The sequence below is a fragment of the Bos javanicus genome, chromosome 1 (assembly GCF_032452875.1).
Source record: "Bos javanicus breed banteng chromosome 1, ARS-OSU_banteng_1.0, whole genome shotgun sequence".
NCBI lineage: Eukaryota > Metazoa > Chordata > Mammalia > Artiodactyla > Bovidae > Bos > Bos javanicus.
This window is the reverse complement of record NC_083868.1, coordinates 69,487,340-69,511,718: the sequence shown is the minus strand read 5'-3', so window position 1 is coordinate 69,511,718 and position 24,379 is coordinate 69,487,340. Positions and strand designations below refer to the sequence as shown.

The 24,379-nt window shown below is 46.1% G+C and overlaps 1 protein-coding gene across 2 annotated transcripts in view; it reads left to right on the top strand.

The window, feature by feature from the left end:
• ITGB5 (integrin subunit beta 5) overlaps positions 1-24,379 on the top strand; it is a 116,174-nt gene that overhangs the window by 40,001 nt on the left and 51,794 nt on the right. For both annotated transcript variants that reach the window (XM_061410773.1, XM_061410784.1), the window contains exon 5: positions 1,377-1,545. In XM_061410773.1, coding sequence (XP_061266757.1) covers positions 1,377-1,545 — 169 coding nt within the window. The remainder of the gene's footprint in view (positions 1-1,376; positions 1,546-24,379) is intronic.

The following is a 24,379-nucleotide window of genomic DNA, read 5'->3' as shown; positions in this document are numbered from 1 at the left end:
CCCTATTCTGTTGGCTGTATGCCCAACTGACACTCCTGCAGCTATGGTTGGGATCTAACTTCCTCCAGGAATGGGGCCACTTGGGATCTCTACTGTGGACTGAAGATGAGAACACCCAACACTCCGGAGAGTTGTTTTTCGTTATTGTTCAGTCACTAAGTTGTGTCTGACTCTTTGCAATCCTGTGGACTGCAGCACGCCAGGCTTCCCTGTCCTTCACCATCTCCTGGAATTGGCTCAAACTCCCTGGTGGCTCAGACGGTAAAGTGTCTGTGTACAATGCAGGAGACCCGGGTTCGATCCCTGGGTTGGGAAGATCCCCTGGAGAAGGAAATGGCAGCCCACTCCAGGACTATTGCCTGGAAAATCCCATGGACGGAGGAGCCTGGTAGGCTACAGTCCATGGGGTTGCAAAGAGTTGGACACGACTGAGTGACTTCACTTTCACTTTCATGTCCATTGAGTCAGTGATGCCATCCAGACATCTCATCCTCTGTTGCCCCTTTCTCCTTCTGCTCTCTATCTTTCCCAGCATCAGGGTCCTTTCCCACAAGAGGGCTCTTCCCATCAGGTGGCCAAAGTATTGGAGCCTGAGCATCGGTCCTTCCAATGAATATTCAGGAGAGAGATATGGCATTAGCCTTCTATTGAGATGTGATACTTCCCTCTTTCCAAATTTCCAGATAGAATATTCCATTTCAAGATGATTTGCTTCTAAATGATTTCTCTTTGCATGCATCTGGGAGAGCTGACAGTTTATCATTCCAATATTTATAAATGAATGAGGAGGCAGGAAGGGCATTTTTCATTCCTGTTGCATTTAGTGTTTGCTCATGTGCCAGCGTGTCCTGGTTGTCTCTGAGTGGGTTGACAGGAGAGGTTATGTGATCTTTTATCATGTGACAGCAGCAAAGTGGATGTGAGAAGCTGGTTTTGTAAAGTCACTCTGCCATCCCTTGACACTGCCCGCCTTCGCCAGCCCCAAAACGCCCCCACCCCCTTCCTTAGGCACTGCTGAGGCTATGATGCCCGTGCTCCAGGCCCTTGCCTCTTCAAGGCGCATGTCAGGGCTCCTCTGTGGCATCTTCCTCAGACTGCAGAAGCCCATCGTTACCTCTGCTTCTTTTGACCTGTTTGTCATTTCATGCATTTACAGCCTAATGCATGCTGTCTTTCCTGCTGATTAGGACTTGTGTTTGGGAGGTAGGAGCTGTTACTGCTCTGTTGTCCCCTGCGTATCTGTCCCAGGGACACTTGGTAGGCGGCTGAGTATTCGTTGGTGCCACTCAGGGCACTCAGTAAAGGCACAGAGTATGTTGTTGTTTAAGATTTTAAGATAATGAAGGAAACGTGACTCTTGTCCTCTTTCTCTCTAGTTACAAGCTGTTCCCAAACTGTGTCCCCTCCTTTGGGTTCCGCCACTTGCTGCCTCTCACGGACAGAGTGGACAGCTTCAATGAGGAAGTTCGGAAGCAGAGGGTGTCCCGGAACCGCGATGCCCCGGAGGGTGGCTTTGACGCAGTGCTCCAGGCGGCCGTCTGCAAGGTAACCTTCCCTTCTGTCCCGTCCCCGCATGGGAAGTCAACAAAGAGGCATCAGTGTGGGTGTTGGCATTGCCTGCGTATTTTAAGCCACCCCAGCCCGTGGGCTCCCGTCCGCTGTTGCATCAGAGGGTGAGCTCAGTGGGCCCCTGGGGAAATCTGCAGCCATCAAACCAGCTGGAGTGCAGGGATAACTGGGGGCTGGTGCGTGTCTGTGTCAGGGTGTGGCTGTGTACAGTGGGAAGCCGTCTTTGCCAGCAGACAGCTGTTCTGTGTTTCTGCATTTGACTCTTTCGTCTCTTTTTTGGGGGCGGGGGGGAGGGAAGGGGTGGAGTCAAGCCATACGCATAGAACCTTGTAGAGCTTTATGACCCAATTTTCATAAAGATTGCTCTCTTGGGGAAATCCAGTGAAAAAAGAAATTGCTTGTCATCTTTGGTTTTGTTTGTTTGTTTGTCTTTCTCCTGTTTCTCTATAATATATGAATCCAGAGGGAGGACACAGACTTAGGTCAGAAATGAACTCAGGCTTTGAGAGGTTCCAATCTCAGCAAAATATATAAATGGAATGTTGGTAATAATTTATTCTTAAAATAATTTTCTACTGTCAAAACAACCCAATAACATCAACAAAAGATAAAAATAAATGTCACTCTTGAATTTTGCTATCCCAACACATACTTCAGAATTTTTTCCAGAGTGGTCATCACAGACTATGCATAATTGGTAGCACTTTCTTGAACGTTTCAGTGGGCTCAGCAGCAGGGCGGTGGTCAGGACACCCATGTCTGGGGGAGGAGGGCTGGGTAGGGAGGTTAGCATTCAGTTTGGGGAGGCCGCATAACTGATCTCAGAGAGCCTGTGTCTAGTGCTTCAGAGACTCACTTCTTCTCTCAGTCCTTTACAAAATGATAAGAGAGCCATGGTTGTCCTTCCTGAAATATTAATAAAACCCCAAATGGTAGACAGGGGGAATAAGGGGAAAGGAAAATGTGAAGGAAGCACAGCCTTCTCAGTCTTCTTCTTGGTCCCACTGGCATTCTGCCCATCCCTGTTCCTTGGGGCCGCCCTGGAGAGGAAAGTCTTACAGTGGCCCCTGCCCAGCTGCTGGCCAGAGGTGAATGGTTTGATTCAGAGGCCCCTGATGCTTCATAGCAGCCCAAGAAAGGCAGACAGGACCCAGCTAGATTAAGCTCTGAATCTTTCAAGTAAGTCACAAAGTAGTTCATGGATTTGCCTCAGGAAGAAAAATTATGACTCTCATTCAGGTTTTGACTCTCATTCAGATACTGACTGTATGGGGTGCTATCTTTAGAGATGTTCTGCCAAATCCACTGCTTGGCTGAAGAAAATAGTGCAGGGAGAACACAGGATCCCTCTCGTCGCCCCATCCTGGGAATATTGTGGGTTTTCTTTTTGAGGGGGAAAGTCATCTTTAAGGCTTAGGGGGAAGAATCCAGTAACAGGCCTGTACACTGTCCAGTTATATTAATTCTGTTTGATTAGATGAATCAGAATGGCGTGATGGAATGCTGGAGGTTTGGTGGTCTGTGGGAAGCTATTTGATTTGTTCTTTGCCCAACAGTACCTTCCCTTATTGTCCCAGACCCATGACAGTATCCTTCCCTTTGAAAATGCAGTATTTTGAGACTCGGGTATCGAGTGGAGATGCTAACAGATTTCTTAAACTCAGTGCCTGCACCTGGTTGTGAATTGTTGGCTGAGAGGCATTTTAGCGTGTGTTTCGGTTTCATATCTGTTGGCGTTTTTTTCTTTATTCCCCACCCTGCCCTTTGCTGTGGGGAGCCCCTGGAAAGTTACTTAATTGCTTGGAACTAGGCAGCTTGATGAGACCCCAGCTTTTCTCTTCGCCATTCCTTCTCCGTTGTGCTGTGTCACTCTTTGAGTACCGATCAAGCAGTTTCTTTCTCAGTTGAAATCACCTGTTTATAACATGTCATCTTTCCTGGTTGACCACAGGCTTATTTATAGTAGCTGAATATTGGAAATAGATTATGACCTGTCTATTGATGAAAGGCTGTAACAATCATACCTTATAAGAATATTTGAGCACTTGAATAATTCTTAAGATAAATTAAGAGAAGAAAGAAAAGCAAGTGATAAAACAGTGTAGAGGTATGACTGTATTGTGCAAACAAAAAAGAAAAATAACAGAAAAGATTGGAAATAAGTAGACCAAAGTGTTAACAGCAGTTGACTCTAGTGATAGGATTATGTGTGGCTTTTTTCTCTGTGTTTTTTTAATTTCATATTTTACTTAAATTTTCACAATAACTAACATGTGATTTTTAAACTTTGTAATGGAACATTTCAAACATGTGAGAGTAGAGAAAATAGTGAAATAAAACCCCATGAACCCATGGTCCATTCTTAGGCAGTTACCAATCTGTAGCCAGTCTTGTTTCATTTGTATTCCTAACCACTTTATTTTCATTATTTGACGTAAATCCTAGATATCATTTGTTTCAGTGATATTTAGATTTTTAATGTTAATTAGATTTCAGTGATAATGAGATTTTTAAAGTTCTTTTAAAAGCCCTAAGCATGCCTTATCTTGTTGACTGTATTTTCTGCCTCCTCCTGATTTGCCCAGATTAAAGGCCCTTCCTCTTAATCCTACAACCCGAATGTGACAGCACCAGCAGGCCTGTGATCTCTGCAGTTGGAGAGAGGCTCCTGCAGGCTGGAGTTGACTGGGCAGCCCCAGTGCTGTCTTCCTCTGACCCCATGCCCTGGAGATGGAGCTGATAACAGGCCTACTCCCAGCCCACAGGGGCGGGTGCTTTGTTCTGATTTCATTCTCACTCTGGCTTCCCTAGGATGGACTGATAGTTACCAACTAGAGAGACTTAGGGGTGTGGAATGCTCACATGACTGGTCTTGAATCCCACCCTGACCACCGACTTTACATTTCTTGGGAAGCTGCTCTTTGCAAAAAGAAGGAAACAGTCTGTTTCTACTTAGGATTGTATTTAGGTTAAGTAGAATTCTGCTTTTATGAGTGGACATTCTGAGTTGCCATCTCTGCCCCCTGCAGGTCACATTGTTAGGAGAGGCCATGGACCAGCAGCCACAGCTAAGGAACCCCTCTGTCACCCATGCAGGCGTGTTTCCCGAGACTCTACTGGCCTGGGCTGGATGAGGGAGGGCCACTACCCCCAATTTCTTATCTTTACCTAGAGACCTGTTATTAAACTTGTTATGCTTTTTCTTGGTCTGAATAATGGTTTCACCCTTTACTGCTTCTGTTGCTCTCCGGGGACTTCCTAGAAGTTGACTGTAAGTTGTTTATTCTGAAATTGAGTAGGTGGAAGTGTGATGAGTGGTTCAGATTGGAACCATGTCTGCTTTCCTGCTCTCCCCAAATAGGGAGAGCTGGTGCCCCGGGGAAACAAAGGATGGAGGGGGTTGCCCAGGCGCTCTGAGTTGTCAGTCTCAGCTCTGCTGTTCTCTGTGACTCTCAAGTCAAACCAGTTCCCTGCAAAGTTATGCCTGGCTGGGTGTGTCCCAGCTATGTGGATTCTGTGGGCTGCTTTCTCCCATCAGACAGAAAAATCAGATCTCTGCAACCCAGCCTGTTACCCTTTGGCCTCACCTTCTAGCCCCCTAACATTTATCCATCTTACCCTTTAGACAGATTTTCTGTTCTAATCTCAATTACCTAATTTTGCATTATTTTTTTAAGCATTGTATGCCTTCTCAGAAATAGGTTAATAAGTGTGTCTCAAAGCCAACTCAGTAAGTTTGCATGTAAACAGTCTTGGTGTGGCGTGGATCCTTTATCCCTTGACTAGTGAGAGAATCCTAATGTAAAGTGGGGACCACAGCCCCAGAGAGGCTGGAGGGACAGCTTCCTCTGATAAGACTTCCTGCAGGAATGCAGATTCTGTGGGTCTCTGGAAGCAAAACAGTGGCTGCCCTTGCCCCACTATCGTCCTTGCTCCAGGTGTTTAGTATACATTAGCTCAGATTCTCACAGCAGCTCTGTAGTGTATTGGTGGTGTTGGTGCACAGTTTGGGGGCTCAGTGGTAAAGAATCTGCCTGCCAGTGCAGGAGATGCCAGAGGCACGAGTTCAGTCCCAGGGGCAGGAAGATCCCCTGGAGGAGGAAACGCAGCCCACTCCAGGATTCTTGCCTGGAGAATCCCCATGGACAGAGGAGCCTGGCGGGCTACAGTCCTAGGGTTGCAAAGAGTTGGACACAACTGAGCACGCATGCCGTAGTGCCCAGTTTACAGGTGAGGAAACTGAGTATCCCGAGGTTCATTATACTGACTGTTGGTGACAGGTAGAGCCAGGTTTGAACCAGTTCCAGTTCCTCCTAAAGCCCAAGCCCTGTCTATTTCCTGGTACCGGGCACTTTGGGAAGTATCGATAGTGCCATGCAGAGCAGAGAGGACTTGATTTAGAGTCCTCTTGTCCCGATTCAAGCTGTGTCTCTTCTGCTACTAATGGCTCCATGGTGGTCTGGGTGCTCGGCTGGAGGGGAGGAAGTCCAGGGTGCCCTCCAGCTGTGTTGTCAGCGCCCCTTTTCACAAAGGCCGTGTCATAGCCTTGTTTGTGCCCCTTGCCCAGAGCCTTTGATTTTGCTTTTTGTCTCTCCTGGTTCAGTTTTGAGCCCAGGCCAGGCAGTGGCTGCTGTGGATACAGCAGAGGGTGGAGAATTCCCCAGTCCTGGAGGCAGGCTCAGCTCCGAGAGGTTTTCACTCTGCCCAACCTCCCCTGGAGTTGATTTGGCTTCTTTTGACTGTTGTCTGATTTCTTTTAGACCTGAGACTTGTCATTCTTCCAAGTGCGAACTGAGAAATGTAGACAATTGCCTTTCTTTCTGAGTTATCTGTCTCAGCGTGTGTGAGCTGTTTCTGCTAGCAGATCACACAGTGGTTTCTGGGCCTAGCTCAACCCACCCTGCTTGTTCTTCCCCTGGTCTTTGTGAAGCCCGGGAAAGTATTGGATTTCCCTGTGGTCCATGGAGGCTGTGGGGCTGTGTGGCCTGCCCCACACGGGCCCTCTGTCCATGCTCATAGGTGTTTTTGTTGGAGGTGGTACAGGTTCTCCTTGGCTTTCTGTTTTGCAGATGGTTGTGGTTTAACGTGGGGCTTCCCTGGTGGCTCATACAATAAAGAATCCACCTGCAGTGTGGGAGACCCAGGTTCGATCCCTGGGTTGAGAAGGTCTCCTGGAGGAGGGAACAGCAACCCACTCCAGTATTCTTGCATGGAGAATCCTATGGACAGAGGAACCTAGTGGGCTGCAGTCCATGGGGTCTCAAAGGCGGGGGGCGGGGGCATGACTGAGCGACTAAGCATGCATACGTGGTTTAATGTGAACTTTTGAATCACTCAACTGTCTTGGTCCCTCGAGTGATATGTCCTTGTTCTGCCTCCTGCCTGTGAGCTGTGCTGTAGGCCTCACTGTCCTGCTCACAGCTGCTGGTTCTACACGAGGGGTAAGAACAGACAGAGTTACAACTCAGAGTTATCAACAGGGCACAAGTGAAGAGTTTGTGTCTCACTTTTAAAAATAATTAATTAATTCATGGCGGCTCTGGGTCTTCATCCTTGCGTGGGCTTTTCCCTAGTTGTGGTGAGCGGGTGCTCCTCTGTAGTTGCGGCGTGTGGCACACACACTCATCGCAGTGGCTTCTCTGGCTGTGGAGCACAGGCTGTAGGCGAGCGGGCTTTAGTAGTTGTGGCTCATGGGCTTAGTTGTCCTGTAGCATGTGGGATGCCCCCAGACCCAGGGATCCCCCCAGGGATCAAGCCCATGTCCCCTGTGTTGGTAGGTGGTGTCTTTACCACTGAGCCACCAGGGAGGCCCATGTCTCAGTTGCCTGCATAGCTGTCCCCACAGCTTGGCTCCTTGGGTGACGATGGCAGGGAGGACTCAAGCTGGGAAAAGTTAGAAGGCCCCTTCAGTGAATGCCTGGTATTGTTTCAGATGACGGGCTCATTTTTGCTCTATTTGAGGAAAAGGGGGAAAGTGACAAGGGTTTATTCTTGGGCTCTCCTGACACTGCTCTTCCTAGCCTCCATCCTGGCCTCTGCATTCCAGTCACAGTGACCTTCAGTCCATTACTCTGACTCATGGGAGGCCCTTTGCACCTGCTGTTTCTTCTGCTTGGAATACTCCTCCCCTGTATTCTTGCATTTCTTTCAAAAATTAAAAACAATTAATAGGCTATATTTTTTTAAGAGCAGTTCTCTGTTCATAGTGAAATTGAACAGGAAGTACACAGAGTTCCCATATACCCTCCTCCCATACGCAGCCTCCCCCAGCAGAATGACACATCACTGTCTCTCAAGGCCTGTAGTTGATGCAAGGTTTTTCTTGGTGGTTCTGTGGGTTTGGACAGATATAACGACATGTGTCCCCCAGTGTCATATCATGCAGAGCATTCCAGTGCCTATGCATCCCTCCCTCCTCTGCCCACGAACCCTCTTTTAATGTTTGTTCTCTGCCTACTTGGGACCTCTGCTTGCTTGCCTTATGTCAAGGAAGCCTTCCATGATCCTCCTGGAGAGGTTGGGGTCGCTGTGCACCAGGCCCTTGGTCATGTCAATGACAGTTACTTTTATTTGAGCTACTCCTTGAGTGATGTCTGCCTCCCCTGTGAGACTGGAAGCTTTCTAAAGGCAGGGAACCATGTCTGTTTTCACACACCTGGTTCTGCAGCACCAAGCTCATTGGCTGCACACAGCAATTTCTTCTTGAACATTCGGCAAACAAGGAGATGCTTTGTCCTCACTGGTTCCTTCATGCTTCTGAAGTTTAGGATGCCCAAGTCTATGCTCCCGAGTGCTCCGTGTCATTCACACATACTTCACACGTCCTCTAAAGCAGAGCCAGAAGTACTGTTACTGGACCATGCTTTCCAACTTAGGAGTGTTTACTGTGTGCCCAGTAAGTGCTCAGTGACAGGTATGGTGAAGGAAATTAAAGAAAGATGAGAAAAAGTCCTCATCCTCCGAGATTTGATCTGAGCTTAGAGATCCACTCAAAGGAAATAGAACAACCTATTTGTAAACATTAAATAGAACCATGTAAAATCATGGACATTTTACTATCAATGAAATTTGATATTTGACTATTGATAGTTTCTCCTACAAAAATTGAAAATGCATATAGTTCAGCTTCATATACTACTAGTGTTGTCTTTAGTTGAGGTTGGACTCAACATAAGAGTCTACATTATACACGTTCCACTGCGAGTTGTTAGGGCTTGGGCTGCAGATGAATGTCTAAATCCTGAGTCATGGGCTGAGATTTCCTTTCCCTGAGGAATGAAATGAAACATTTTTACCTGTAAGTTGAACCACAGACAGATTTTTTAAAAAGATTTTTCATTGCAAAGCATGGACAGAAACAGGAGGAACAAACATCAGTAGCATCAGTAGTAATGCTACTGATGAGAGCATGTTTACTGTTACAAAGTGACGAAAGTAGGCTTAAATGTCCATATGATTGGGGAAGTGAATCAGGGAGAATCCAGCCTTGATTTTCCTCATGTGCATCATTGGAATTGAGACTCCTTGGTCCCCAAGCTCAGCTCTGCTATGGGTTCTGCGCCTTGGCTGGTCAGGTCTGCCTTCTTCCCATCCTCATTTCCTCCCTCAAACCTATTCTCTCTCTGTGCTTGCCTGAAAGGTCAACACACAGAGTGTTTCAATTGTGACTTTGAAAATTTGTTGGGCACTTACTTGTCTGCAGGATGCCCCATTAGCTGCTGTGAGAGATACACAGATGATGAAGCCACAGCTCCCGCCCTGGGGAGCATCTTTCCAGTTGGACGACAGATGCCTATATTGACAGTCTAAAGTACTGGTGGAATGCACAGACTCTGTCGAAGGTCTGGCTTAGGGGACCCAGTAGTTAACTAAGTGTTCTTTCCCTTCAAGTGATCACCTTTGTCTCTTTGCCTCCCTGTGTTGTTTCTGAGGCTATGATGCTGATGATGTTATTGATTACCATTGGCTGAGAGCCAGGCTTCTATGCCACGTACTTCATGGGGCTTGTTTTACCTAATCCATTGAAAAGAAAGTGAAAGTGAAGTCCCTCAGTCGTGTCCGACTCTTTGTGATCCCTTGGACTGTAGCCTACGAGACTCCTCCATCCATGGAATTTTCCAGGCAAGAGAACTGGAGTGGGTTGCCATTTCCTTCTCCAGGGGAACTTCCCGACCCAGGGATTGAACCCGTGCCTCCCGCATTGCAAGCAGATGCTTTTATCACCTGAGCCACCAGGGAAGCTATATTATATTGTCCCATTTTGATGATCAAAACAAGCCTGGAAAGGTTGAGTAGCATTAGAAGGTCTTACAACTGGAAATGACAGAGCCAGAGATGGAACTGTTCCCACTCTCCCAGCTCCTGAGACAGAGTTCTTAACCTTGACCTTAGAGAGCCTGCGGCTTTTTGTGGCCACACAGGAGCAGAAAGGTGGGAGGGGTGTGCTTCCAAAGAGGGCGGGTCCTGGTCTCAGGAAGCATTTTGGTTTCCTGTGTGACTCAGTTCACCAGCAGAAGAGCCAGGACCAAGTCTGTCCCTGGGGAGACAGCTGCACATGCTGCTGCCCTCTGGAGCACAGAGCTTCCTGTTTACCAGAAATAGTTACAAGGAGGCTCCAGCAGCCTCTGAGTTTGCTAGGGAAACCTCAAGTACCATGCCAAGGTCCGTGCGCTGCCGGAGCCCAGCCCTTGGAGTGATGCACATCTTTGCCCTTGGCTTCCCCATCTGTGAGATGGGAACTCTGAATCCCCTTTTGCATTTATAATTTCCAGCATCTGGGAACCGTGGCTCTGCTGTTTGGCTCTCCCACATAGCGCTGTGGAGATACTTTCTCAGATGGTACGTCCTTCCCAGCAGTGAGGGAGTGTGTTCCATGACAACTGAGGCCCGTGGCTGTGTCGACACCTGGCTGGAGGCCCCAGGTGTTTGAGTGACCATTGCTTTTACTTAGATAGGCTCATGTTGAGAACAGAGAACCCCATGATTAAAGCTGGTGTTTCTGTCCTTGCAGAAACTGCTAGCTACACGGCATCCTGACCTAAGGCCTCCCCTGTATTGAACTGTGTCTACCAGAGAGAGTACTGTGGGCTTGTCTCCGAACAGGAACAAGCTGAGTTGAACAAGGCAGCCTGCCTTTGGGTGGCCCAACCCATGTCCTCTAAGGCTGTTGGGTGGGGTGTCAGCTTTTCTCAGGTTCCTAGAGATCGATGTGCCAGGCCCTCCTCCACCCTCCCACAGGGCATATCTGAGACTCCCTTTCACACTTGCCATGCTCTGATGTGGTCCCTGCGTGTGAGAAGGTCATTGGGATGTGAGCATCAGGACCCACAGGCTTCCGTGAGCCTGTCAGAAGACCCAGCCACTTGCAGTCCCAGCCCCTCCTTCCTCTGCAGCCAGGCTACATCCCAGGACCTGAATGTGCCTCTGGGCCTGTGTTTAAGACAGACATTGATCCTGGAGAACAGAGAGGGTGAGTGGATGGTGCTGGGGTTGGAAACCACACCCCTGAGGAGTGGTTAAAGGTTAACTAGGAGGAGAGACACCACCGGAAGAAGTGTGTTTGCCGACCTCAGACATCACTACGGAGGAGGGCTGTTCCAGGGAACATACCTGGGTGGCCACAGAGAAACAGGTTCGTGTTCAAGGCAGGGGAGAATTGTCTAACAAAGACCTGTGTTTGGCGTGGAACAGGCTGCCAGGTGTGACAGTGGGTCTGTATGGGGACCCCAGGCCCATATGCTTGGGGTGCCATTCAAAAGGTCCCTGCCCGGGGCAGAGCATGGTTGAGCCAACCTCTAGGGTCCTTCCAGCTCCAGGCGCTGGGTATTCCCTCTGAAGTGGCTGTTCTGCCCAGTAAACCGCCGGTGCTTCTGTTCCGTAGTGACCTCTTCTAGCCTGTTTCCTTTGGGCCTCACTGCACCCTTTTGAGCTGCATTTGTATTCAGTCACTGTGACTATGAACTCTGCCTGCACACTCGTTTTGTGTGCCAGGCACAGCTAGCCTGAAGCTAATGCCCGGAAAAGCTTTCCGCTCCCGATGGCTTCCCCATGGAGCCACCTTGCCCAGTGGGCAAAAGTCCAGGTGACGTGGGCAGCTGATCAAGGGGACCCAGGGACAGTCTGGAAGTGGACAGGGAGGATGGAAGCCTGTTCTTGGTCCTTTGAGTGACCTTTCTCCTTTGTTAGACCTCGTAGCCCCTTGCGTGTGACTTGTTCCAACCCCAGAAACCAAAGCCTCACAGGCCAGAGCTTCATGTCATCAAATAGAGAAACTGCACCCTTACTCCCTAGCCCTTATTTTTCCCCCAGTCCAACCCTGGAGCCAGATGTTGGAGATGAACAAGCCTGCAAGTTTGTCTTCACTCTTGGGAGGATCCAGTTTCTATTTATTTTCTCAAAGGCTGTAAGACCGGGTATTCTGTCTCCAGTCTGCTTCCCCTTTAATGAACTGCTGCTCCCTCTTCACCATTTCAAGGTCCCAGGTCCCCCCATTCCAGGCCTGGCTGCCCGGGGCTTCCAATAACGATCCCACTGCCACCCACCCACCCTCCCCGCTCCTGCAGCTTGTACTGGGGGATCCCCTGGCCCTGCAGCCACTTTTTCTGCAATCCCCATTAGTTTTCTCGGATCCCAGTGTATAACAGGTGATTGGATGCAACATTTTTCAATTAAATTAGCCCCTTAATGCTTCCCATATTTATATGATTGAAAGAAGGTGTTTGTTGGATTCCAAAGCATATTAAATAGTTGGTGGAATAGGGAGTGACGTGAGTGAACACTTGTAGACATTGTGAGGGAGGTTTCTTGTTGCACAGCCCCGATCTTATTCATGTGTCCCCTTACGACTCATTCCTCACTGAACACAAAGTGTGTGCCAGGTGCAATGCTCTTTGTTGTTTTGGGCCCCACACCCCTTTCTCTCTTCTCTCAGCTCTAGATTGCTACTGCTTTTTAAGGACAGAGCAGAGTGTTGGTAAGTTCTCTACTGAGCTTCCAACTGGTGAAGTCATCTCCAGCCCCAGCACAGAGGAGACTGTTCAGTACCCAGAAAACCAGAGGGTTTGCCTCCTGGGACCTGGACAGAGTCAGAGATTCTGGGTTTGGTGACAGGTCCCCCCAGCTCGTGTGTCTGGAGTCTGTGGATTGCTGCTTTTCATATAGCATGGTCTCCTATGCACATGTGTGCCTCACCTGGAACAGCTGGAGTAAACGTGAGTCACAGAATGCATCACCTTCTGGTGGCGGGATGCAAGCTGGTGGCCCGGAGAGGGGTGGGCCTGGGACCTTGGCTGCTTACACAGAGTGGGCTTAGGAAAAGGAGGGTGAGACATGCTGCACTGCCCAGAGGTTCTGGCTCAACAAAGGTCATGGGAATGGATTATAAGACAGAATGGACAGTTTGGGACTGGACAGGTGCTGTTGGGGGACCAGGAAGGTAGGATGAAAGAGACACCTTTAAGTTTTCTAGATAAGACATTTGATGGTCCCTTTGTCAGAAATGGGGAAGAAGGTGCCTCAACTTTGGAGTAGTTGAGTTTTAGGTGATGGCAGACACATCTGGCTTTTGATGAAGACCCGGGACTAAAACTCCAGAAAGAGGTCGGTTGGGGGCGGGGGGTGGGGGTGGCGGGGACGTAATTGTGTGCTGTTCAAGCAGATGTACGGAACTTGGGTAAATCTCCCCAGAGGACAGTCTTGCCTTTGACCTCATCCAGTGCCTGGAGAGGAAGTGGAATCTGCAAGCAGAGGAGGGGAATGGGGCACTGGACAGTGTAATGTCCAGGACACCAAGGGCAGGAGAGCTCGAGGGAGGCCCTGGTTGGCAGCAGAGAGGCGGGAGAACAAGATGAGAGGATCGCTGTGGGGCTGGCGACAGGACCTCAGCATGGGGTTCTCCACCTTGGCTGCACTGGAGTCTCACCTGGGAGCTGGAACCTGGCCTACAGGTCACAGGAGAGCCGCTGGGCATTAGCATCATTAGAGTACCCTCAAGTGCAGCCAGGGCAGAGAACCACTGTGGGGAGCAGCTAGAACCATCTGTGAAAGAGGGAGTGGGGGCATGTGAGGAGACTGGGTTATACAGAATTGGGGAGAGAGTGGAGGCAACCTGTCTGCTAGTCTTAGAGACAGGTGATGAGAGATGCTGGGTCAAAAGCAGGGTATTTATTTTAAGTGGGTCATGAGCATATTTTTAGGCACGAGGAAGGAAGCAAAGGAAATTGACTAATGGAACAGTGCCCAGAGAGGGTGGAATTTGGGAGCTGCGTTTCCTAGGGGAGGGAGAGCACTCCTACCTTTAGGGCAGTCAGACCAGAAAAGAAAGCAGGAGGATGCCCCATTTATTTATGATGGAGAGACATCCTTGAGCTGTGGAGGCAGACTCTGAGTGCCTGGAGTAGACGAGCCCTGTTCCGTCTTCCCTGGATGCTCCTCCTGAGTGCGTGGGAACCGGGAGTTGGGAGGATAGAACAGACCTTATGTGGCTTTGATGCAGACTTGACCAAAGAGAAGGCAAGTGAACTGCAGTCTTGCCAGATACTGGGTTTCTGACTTCTGAGTCCAGTGCATTTCCGTCCCGCCCACCCCTGACATTTTCATCTGAGGGCAGACCTCTATCATGTTGGAGGAGATTGGCTTTTAAAAATCTTGTTTTTACCCAGAGACTTGGAGAAAAGTTTAGCTAAACAAATAAATCTTTTTTTTTCCCCTCTTAAAATAGTTTTGTATAAAAAAACAGAATATATTCAATTTAAAAATTTAGAAAATGCAGAGAGCCAAAAGGAGATAAACATCATATCCCTACAATCCAAAACCAAGATTGTGCATTTCTGGATTTCAGGCACAGATTTTCAGCCTCATGGAAATACCAAGGACAGTCACTGTCAGTTCTTCTCTCTTTACATTATGCAAGTACTGAACTGACTGCTCCTTGTGTGTGGATTTTGTTTTAATCCTCTCAACAGCCCTATTCTATCAATACTATTATTATCTCCATCTTATAGCTGAGAAGCTGGGACTGGAAAAGATAAAGTAACTTGCCCAAGGTCACAAAGAAAAGCTGAGGGAAGGTGCGGGCATGAACCAAGATTTGCCACTCATCCATTCATTGGAGCCCACGCACTCAGCTGCTTCTGTGGACACTGCCACCAGACAAAGGAATACTCATAACTGGTGTTCCAGTGCAGTACTGACGTCAAGTCTGGTCACCTAAATTTCTGTATTTGAGTGAATTTCTGAGCAAACTAAGCCCTCTTTTTCAAAAAGAAAAACTTTATTGAGGTATAATGGATGTATGGGCTTCCCAGGTGGCTCATCCACCAATGCAGAAGACGCATGAGATACGAGTTCGATCTCTGGGTCGGGAAGATCCCCTGGAGGAGGAAATGGCAACCCACTCTAGTGTTCTTGCTTGAAAAATCCCATGGACAGAGGAGCCTGGTGGGCTACAGTCCACAGGCTCAAAAGAGTTGGACACAACTGAGCTTGCACACTTAAGTTTATTATATATCCATCGGGTGTGTGCTCAGACGTGTCTGACTCTTTGCAACTTCATGGACTGTAGTCTGCCAGGCTTCTCTGTCCATGGGATTTTTCCAGGCAAGAATAATGGAGTGGGTTGCCATTTCCTCCTCCAGGGGATCTTCCTGACCCAGGGATTGAACTCATGTCTCCTATGTCTTCTGCATTGGTAGGCGGATTCTTTACCACTGAGCCACCTGGGAAGCCCCTAGTATAATAAATTACATGTATTGAAAGTGTACAATTTGACAAATTTTGACCTTTATACGTACCCGTGAGATATATATGCACTGCAATCAAGACGACAAGCACACATCCTTCTCCCCACAATGAGTGCTTTTGCTCTTTTGTCATTTCTCCCTCCTGCATCTCCTGCCCTCTTTCCCCAGGCCCTCACTACTTTGCTTTCTATCACTACATTTGACTTTGCATTTGTTAAAACTTTATGAATCCAGTATATACTCTTTTTTTTTTTTTTGTCCTGGTTTATTTCAGAACCATTGTTTGAGATTCATCTGTGCTGTTGAGTGTCTCTATTCCTTCCTTTTGTTACAGAGTAGTATTCCATTGTATAGATCCACCACAGTTTGTCCATCCACCATTGATGGATATCTGGGTTGTTTGGATATTTGGTAGTTTTTGCCTATTATAAATGGAGCAGCTATAATGTAAATGTGCTCAAGTCTGTGTGGACCTATAGCCACGCTGGTGTGATCACTCACCTAGAGCCAGACATCCTGGAATGCAATGTCAAGTGGACCTTAGGAAGCATCACTACGAACAAAGCTAGTGGAGGTGGTGGAATTCCAGTTGAGCTATTTCAAATCCTAAAAGATGATGCTGTGAAAGTACTGCACTCAATATGCCAGCAAATTTGGAAAACTCAGCAGTGGCCACAGGACTGGAAAAGGTCAGTTTTCATTCCAGTCCCAAAGAAAGGCAATGCCAAAGAATGCTCAAACTACTGCACAATTGCACTCATCTCACACCCTAACCAAGTGATGCTCAAAATTCTCCAAGCCAGTCTTCAACAGTACGTGAACTGTGAACTTCCAGATGTTCAAACTGGATTTAGAAAAGGCAGAGGAAACAGAGATCAAATATCCAACATCTGTTGGATCATCGAAAAAGCAAGAGAGTTCAAGAAAAACATCTACTTCTGCTTTATTGATTATGCCAAAGCCTTTGACTGTGTGGATCACAAAAAACTGTGGAAAATTCTTCAAGAGATGGGAATACCAGACCACATGACCTGCCTCCTGAGCAATCTGTATGCAGGTCAAGAAGCAACAGTTAGAACTGGACATGGAACAAGAGACTGGTTCCAAATAGGAAAAGGAGTACGTCAAGGCTGTATAGTGTCACCCTACTTATTTAACTTCTATGCAGAGTTGCTGCTGCTGCTGCTAAGTCGCTTCAGTCATGTCCGACTCTGTGCGACCCCATAGACGGCAGCCCACCAGGCTCCCCCGTCCCTGGGATTCTCCAGGCAAGAACACTGGAGTGGGTTGCCATTTCCTTCTCCAATGTGTGAAAGTGAAAAGTGAAAGTGAAAGTCGCTCAGTCGTGTCTGACTCTTAGCGACCCCATGGGCTGCAGCCTACCAGGCTCCTCCGTCCATGGGATTTTCCAGGCAAGAGTACTGGAGTGGGGTGCCATTGCCTTCTCCATCATGACAAATAGATGGGGAACAATAGAAACAGTGACAGACTTTATTTTGGGGGGCTCCAAAACCACTGCAGATGGTAACTACAGCCATAAAATTAAAAGACACTTGCTCCTTGGAAGGGAAGTTATGATCAACCTAGACAGCATATTGAAAAGCAGAGACATTACTTTGGCAACAAAGTTCTGTCTAGTCAAAGCTATGGTTTTTCCAGTAGTCATGTATGGATGTGAGAGTTAGACTATAAAGAAACCTGAGTGCCAAAGAACTGATGCTTTTGAATTGTGGTGTTGGAGAAGACTCTTGAGAGTCCCTTGGATTGCAAGGAGATCCAACCAGTCCGTCCTAAAGGAGATCAGTCCTTAATATTCATTGGAAGGACTAATGCTGAAGCTGAAACTCCAATACTTTGGCCACCTGATGCGAAGAGCTGACTCATTTGAAAAGACCCTGATGCTGGGAAAGACTGGGGGCAGGAGGAGAAGGGGACAACAGAGGATGAGATGGCTGGATGGCATCACTGACGTGAGTTTGAGTGAACTCCGGGAGTTGGTTTTGGACAGGGAGGCCTGGCGTGCTGCAGTCCATGGGGTTGCAAAGAGTCGGACACGACTGAGCAACTGAACTGACGCTTTTATTTCTCATGGGTCAGTCCTTTGGAGTGAAATGGCTGGGTCATATGGAAGATGTTGAACTGTTTAAGAAACTATCCAACTGTTTTCCAGAGTACATGTATCACTTTACATCCCTAGCACCAGTGTATGTTGGTTACATTTTCTCCCTCAGCATTTGATATGGCCAGTCTTTTTAATATTTAGCCATTAGATGTGTGGTAGGATATCAGTGGTTTTTATTAACAGGAGGCTTTTAAACTTCCTGGTTTGCAATTCTTCACTGTCCCTGTGGCAACTGTGGAGCCTCATACATTAGGCAGTAAAAGGAGAAGATGTAAAAGTTATTGCTAGTCTGAGAGTAATAACCATAGATCCTTTTTTAAGTCCATCATATGTACTAAATACTTGTTAACCTAGCAACCACCCTGCAAAATAGGATTATTTTCACTTTACAGATGGAGAAACTGAGGCTCAGAGAGACGACATGACTGACTTAGTGTCTCAGAAAGCAAAGACTTGAACTCAGCCTTGCCTCTGCCGACACTCTCATACACTGGCCACCATGCCACACTCCATTTTGTATTATAGTTATTCCCTTAAAAAAAATCCACTTTCCCAATACTGCTCTCTGTCCTAAATGTGGATACAAAGCTTAAGCCTTCAAAATAGTCCAGGCAGACAGTGGGAAAATTATTTCTGTTGTAAATTCTCTTTGGAGTCAGCGCTTGTATAATCTCCCAGCCCCAAAGCCTGGGTGAATGAATAAGCACGTCGTTCTCCACAGCCCAACCTCTTGGCCAAGTTTGTTAACATCACTTACACAGTGAGAGTCCACTTCAGATAAGACAGAATTAATATTATTATGCTACACTACTCTTCATTTGTGGAACTATTTCTGTTTCAGATGCAATTTTCCAATTCAACAAACCTTTATCTTGGACCCAGCAGTCATTAATTGAGAGCCTACCATGCACTTTGAATTATTGCAGTTATCACACACCCTCCCCTCTCCCTATGTGAGTGGATAGTTCAGCTTTGTGTGTAGAAGCAGATCATCTGAATCTGACTTCTGTGGTCCTTACTGGTTCAGTGACCTTGGGTTGGTTTCTTAATGTCTGAACACCAGTGTCCTCATCTGCAAGATGACAATATGTTACCTCCTTCATAAAGTTTGCAGTGAAGATGGAATGGAACAGTGGACGTGATCAATAAATTTTAATAAACTATTTTCCTTCTTACTAACATGAAAAAATGTAGAGGGTTAAATAATGTGGTCAGATCTACACAGGTAATTGCTGATGGCATAAACCTCCCATGCCCACCTTCAAGCACCCAAGATTCACATTATTCTGACTGCTTGTTGTCACTCTCCTGTAGGTTTCTGCATACCACTTGAGAAGCTGGTGTGGAAGGAAGGAGGCAAATGACAGAGCCAACATTCAAGTCTTTTAAAGTTGCACTTGGATATTAAAGATAGTTTGAGGGAAAAAAAGGGGAAGATTATTGCCTCTAATCTCAACCCCAGTGATATTCTGGTGTATTTTGTTTCAAACTCTTCTCTTTTTAATAGAAAGTGATGCTGGTTTCTTACTTGGTTTGTTCAGTTCAGTCGCTCAGTCGTGTCCGACTCTTTGCAACCCGATGAATCGCAGCACGCCAGACCTCCCTGTCCATCACCAACTCCCGGAGTTCACTCAGACTCACGTCCATTGAGTCAGTGATGCCATCCAGCCATCTCATCCTCTGTCGTCCCCTTCTCCTCCTGCCCCCAATCTTTCCCAGCATCAGGGTCTTTTCCAATGAGTCAGCTCTTTGCATCAGGTGGCCAAAGTATTGGAGTTTTAGCTTCAACATCAGTCCTTCCAGTGAACACTCAGGACTGATCTCCTTTTGGATGGACTGGTTGGATCTCCTTGCAGTCCAAGGGACTCTCCAGAGTCTTCTCCAACACCACACTTCAAAAGCATCAATTCTTCGGCACTCAGCCTTCTTTATAGTCTAACTCTCACATCCATACATGACCACTGGAAAAACCATAGCCTTGACTAGACGGACCTTTGTTGGCAAAGTAATGTCTCTGCTTTTTAATGTGCTGTCTAGGTTGGTCATAACTTTCCTTCCAAGCAGTAAGTGTCTTTTAATTTAATGGCTTCAGTCACCATCTGCAGTGATTTTTGAGCCTAGAAAAATAAAGTCACCCACTGTTTCTACTGTTTCCCCATCTATTTCCCATGAAGTGATGGGACCAGATGCCATGATCTTAGTTTTCTGAATGTTGAGCTTTAAGTTAAGTTTTTCACTCTCTTTCACTTTCATCAAGAGGCTCTTTAGGTCTTCATTTTCTGCCATAAGGGTGGTGTCATCTGCATATCTGAGGTTATTGATAGTTCTCCTGGCAATCTTGATTCCAGCTTGTGCTTCTTCCAGCCCACCGTTTCTCATGATATACTCTGCCTAGAAGTTAAATAAGCAGGGTGACAGAATATAGCCTTGATGTATTCCTTTTCCTATTTATAACCAGTCTTTTGTTCCATGTCCAGTTCTAACTGTTGCTTCCTAACCTGCATACAGGTTTCTCAAGAGGCAGGTCAGGTGGTCTGATATTCTCATCTCTTTCAGAATTTTCCACAGTTTATTGTGATCCACACAGTCAAAGGCTTTGGCATAGTCAATAAAGCAGAAATAGATGTTTTTCTGGAACTCTCTTTTTCAATGATCCAGTGGATGTTGCCAAAGAAGGCAATGGCAACCCACTCCAGTACTCTTGCCTGGAAAATCCCATGGACGAAGGAGCCTGGTAGGCTGCAGTCCATGGGGTTGCGAAGAGTTGGACACATAAGCGACTTCACTTTCACTTTTCACTTTCATGCATTGGAGAAGAAAATGGCAACCCACCCCAGTGTTCTTGCCTGGAGAATCCCAGGGATGGGGGAGGCTGGTGGGCTGCCGTCTATGGAGTTACATAGAGTCTGACACAACTGAAGCGACTTAGCAGCAGCAGCAGCAGCGGATGTTGGCAATTTGATCTCTGGTTCCTCTGCCTTTTCTGTAACCAGCTTGAACATCTGGAAGTTCACAGTTCACATATTGCTGAAGCCTGGCTTGTAGAATTTTGAGTGTTACTTTACTAGCGTGTGAGATGAGTGCAATTGTGCGGTAGTTTGCGCATTCTTTGCATTGCCTTTCTTTGGGATTGGAATGAAAACTGACCTTTTCCAGTCCTGTGACCACTGCTGAGTTTTCCAAATTTGCTGGCATATTGAGTGCAGCACTTTCATAACATCATCTTTCAGGATTTGAAATAGCTCAACTGGAATTCCATCACCTCCACTAGCTTTGTTCGTAGTGATGCTTCCTAAGGCCCACTTGACTTCACATTCCAGGATGTCTGGCTCTAGGTGAGTGATCACACCATCATCATTATCTTGGTCGTGAAGATCTTTTTCATACAGTTCTTCTGTGTATTCTTGCCACCTCTTCTTAACATCTTCTCCTTCTATTAGGTCCCTACCATTTCTGTCCTTTAGTGTGCCCATCTTTGCACGAAATGTTCCCTTGGTATCTCTAAATTCTTGAAGAGCTCTCTAGTCTTTACCATTCTGTTGTTTTCCTCTATTTTTTTGCATCACGCTGAGGAAGGCTTTCTTATCTCTTCTTGCTGTTCTTTGGAACTCTGCATTCAAATGGGTATATCTTTCCTTTTCTCCTTCGCTTTTCGCTCCCCTTTTTTTCACAGCTATTTGTAAGGCCTCTTCAGACAGCCGGTTTGCTTTTTTGCATTTCTTTTTCTTGGAGATGGTCTTGATCCCTGTCTCCTGTACAGTGTCACAAACCTCCGTCCATAGTTCATCAGGCACTCTGTCTATCAGATCTAGTCCCTTAAATCTATTTCTCACTTCCACTGTATAGTCATAAGGGATTTGATTTAGGTCATACCTGAATGGTCTAGTGGTTTTCTCCACTTTCTTCAATTTCAGTCTGAATTTGGCAATAAGGAGTTCATGATCTGAGCCACAGTCAGCTCCCAGTCTTGTTTTTGCTCACTGTATAGAGCTTCTCCATCTTTGGCTACAAGGAATATAATCAGGCTGATTTCGGTGTCGACTATCTGGTGATGTCCACATGTAGATTCTTCTCTTGTGTTGTTGGAAGAGGGTGTTTGCTCTGACCAGTGCATTATCTTGGCAGAACGCCATTAGCCTTTGCCCTGCTTCATTCTGTACTCCAAGGCCAAATTTAATCACACTCTAATTACAGTACTGTATTCTTTTCCACTGTTATAAATGTTTACAATAATTTCATACTTTTTATGAACACAATTTCTAATGGCAGTGAGGAGAGATCTCAGTTGACTTAACTGTTCCGAGTAGTAGGGTATTCACCTGTTTCCCATTTTGTCACTATTAGTTAGAACACTGCTATGTGTGTTTCAGAATACTTCTTGCAGATAGTCTCCTGAAGGAGAGAGTCATTGAGTCAAAAGATGTGTACTTCTTCAAGGGTTTTTTTCAAGTCAGGTGTACTGAGGGATAATTTACATAGAGTAAAATTCACCCTTTTATATATATAAAGTCTTAAAGCCACCCCCAGAATTAAGATATAAATGAAGAAAAAAATTGATGAAAAAAGAGATGTAGATGATTTCTTTCACATGAGGAAGTTTTCTGGTGTTGTCTCTTGTTGACTCCTCTCTTTGGCCTCAGCCTTTGGCCATCACTGATCTGTTTTCTATCCCTATATATTTGTCTTTCCATGAATGTCTTCTGAATGAAGTTAGGCTCAAGTTTCCCTTTGAGGGTTTTTTTTTTTTTAGGCTTTTTCCACTTAAATCTGGAGCTTTGGAGATTCATCTGAGTTGTGTGTATCTGCAGTTTGTCCCTTTTTATTGCTGAATAGTATTCCATCTAGAGATGTATGACGGTATGTCTATGTGTTCACCACTTGATGGACATCTGGATTGTTTCTAAATTTTGGTAATCATGAATAGCTGCTATATAAATATTTGCATAGTAGTTTTTATGTGAGCAAAAGTTTTCATTTCTCTTGGATAAATACCAAAGGGTGAGATTGCTGAGTTGATGGTCAGTGTGTATTTAACTTTATAGGAATATGCCAAACTGTTTTCCAAAGTTGCCAAAACATTTTGTATTCTCACTAGCAATTTATGAGAGTTCTAGTTGTTCCACCTTCTTTCCAGCACTTGGTATCTTCAGGGCTCTTTTTTTTTTTGGCATAGCTATCCAGTGGCATCTCATTGCCAATTTAATGTGCACTTCCTTAATGACTAAGGATGTTGAGGGTCCTTTTGTGTGCTTATTTCCATCCATATCTCTTCTTCGATAAAATGTCTGTTCAAGTTTCTATTTTTAAAAATTCAGTTGTTTGTGTTGTTACCAACCTACGAGAGTGCTTGGTACATTCTGAGTACAAGTCCTTTATCAGATTTTTATTTTTTGCCAAACATTTTCTCCCAATCATGCCTTGTCATTTCATTTTCTCAATGAGAAACCATTGAGAAAGAGAAGATGGTTTTAATTTTGGTGAAGTCTTGCTTATACCAAGATTACAAACCAAGATTATAAAGCTTTTTCTCCTTTCTTCCCTTTGGACATATTATAGTTTTAGGTCTATGGTCCTTTTTGAGTTCATTTTTGTACATAGTGAGAGGTATGGGTTAAGCTTCGTTTTTTTTCAAATAGATGTCTAATTATTCCATTAAATTGACCACATGTGTGTGGGCCTATTTCTGGTCTCTGTTGTGTCCCACTGGTCTGAGTGTCTTTCCTTTTGTCAGCAGCACGCTGTCTCAATTACTGTAGCTTTTTAGTAAGTCTTGGCCTTATTGAATGAATTCCACAACTTTGTTGTTGTTTTTCAAAATTGTTTTGTGTTTTCATTGTTGAGTTCTCATATATGCCAGTTATTAGCCCTCCTAACATATTCTCAGTCTTGCCACCAAGGGGACCCACTCCTCTCCACTTCTAATCCCTTAAATTAGATTTGTCACAATTTAGGATTTCATGGCTGTAAGGGACTTTCTGGGTTTCTTCCTCAGGGTTTTGAAAATGTGCCCGGCCTCCTCATTGTGGCTTTACTGGGCTTCCTAGTGGCTCAGACGGTTAAGAATCTGCCTGCAAGGCAGGAGACCTGGATTCTATGTCCGGGTTGGGAAGATTCCCTAGAGAAAGGAATGGCAACCCACTCCATTATTCTTGCCTGACCATTATTCCATGGACAGAGGAGATTCTGTCCTCTATACCTGGCCTTCTTATTGAGCCTTTACTAGTGCCTAGGATACCTCCCCATCCCCAGCTTCTGCCTTCCCCCTCATGTCTTCTTCCAGCTTCCTGGAAGGATCCTCCTGACCTTTAGCTCAGTTTATGTTTCCTCTGCCCTGGGAAGACTTTCTCGATTCCTCCCCCAGTTTCTGTTGAGAGTGTATTTACCTTTTTTAGCACACTTAGCCTGATATGTTGAAGTTGTATTTCTGCTTGACTGCAAGCTTTTTGAGGTCCGGAACAGATGATTTCATAGACCCAGTGCCTTCCATGGAGCCTTCGCGAGGTCAGAGGTCAGTAATTGTTTGTTGGCTGAATGTTGAGCATCTGGGAAACCGATTCCCCAGAGGTAGATTCCTTGCTCACAGCTGGTATCCTGGCTTTCAGTCCTCGCTGGCTTCCTTTCAAACCACCTTTTCTTCCTTGTATTACTCTTTTTGTGACTTATTTCCATGCTGCTTTTCGAGTGAATAAGAAAATGTCATAGCTCTTAAAGGCTGTTTTGTCCATCATTTTGGTGATAAGAAAGGATGATACCCTCATCCCCTCATCTGCCATAAGGTGATAGCTTTTAACTTGTGAAGTCTATGAATCCGGTCTCCTATTTCAGTGTCAAGTGTTCGTGTGCAGATAACTCAGCAGTGTTTAGACCCTTCCTGTGTTCGTCCTGCTACCATGTATTTTCTTTCACTACTGCTATGAAAGCACCCCAATCCCAGATTTTGTTGCCCTGT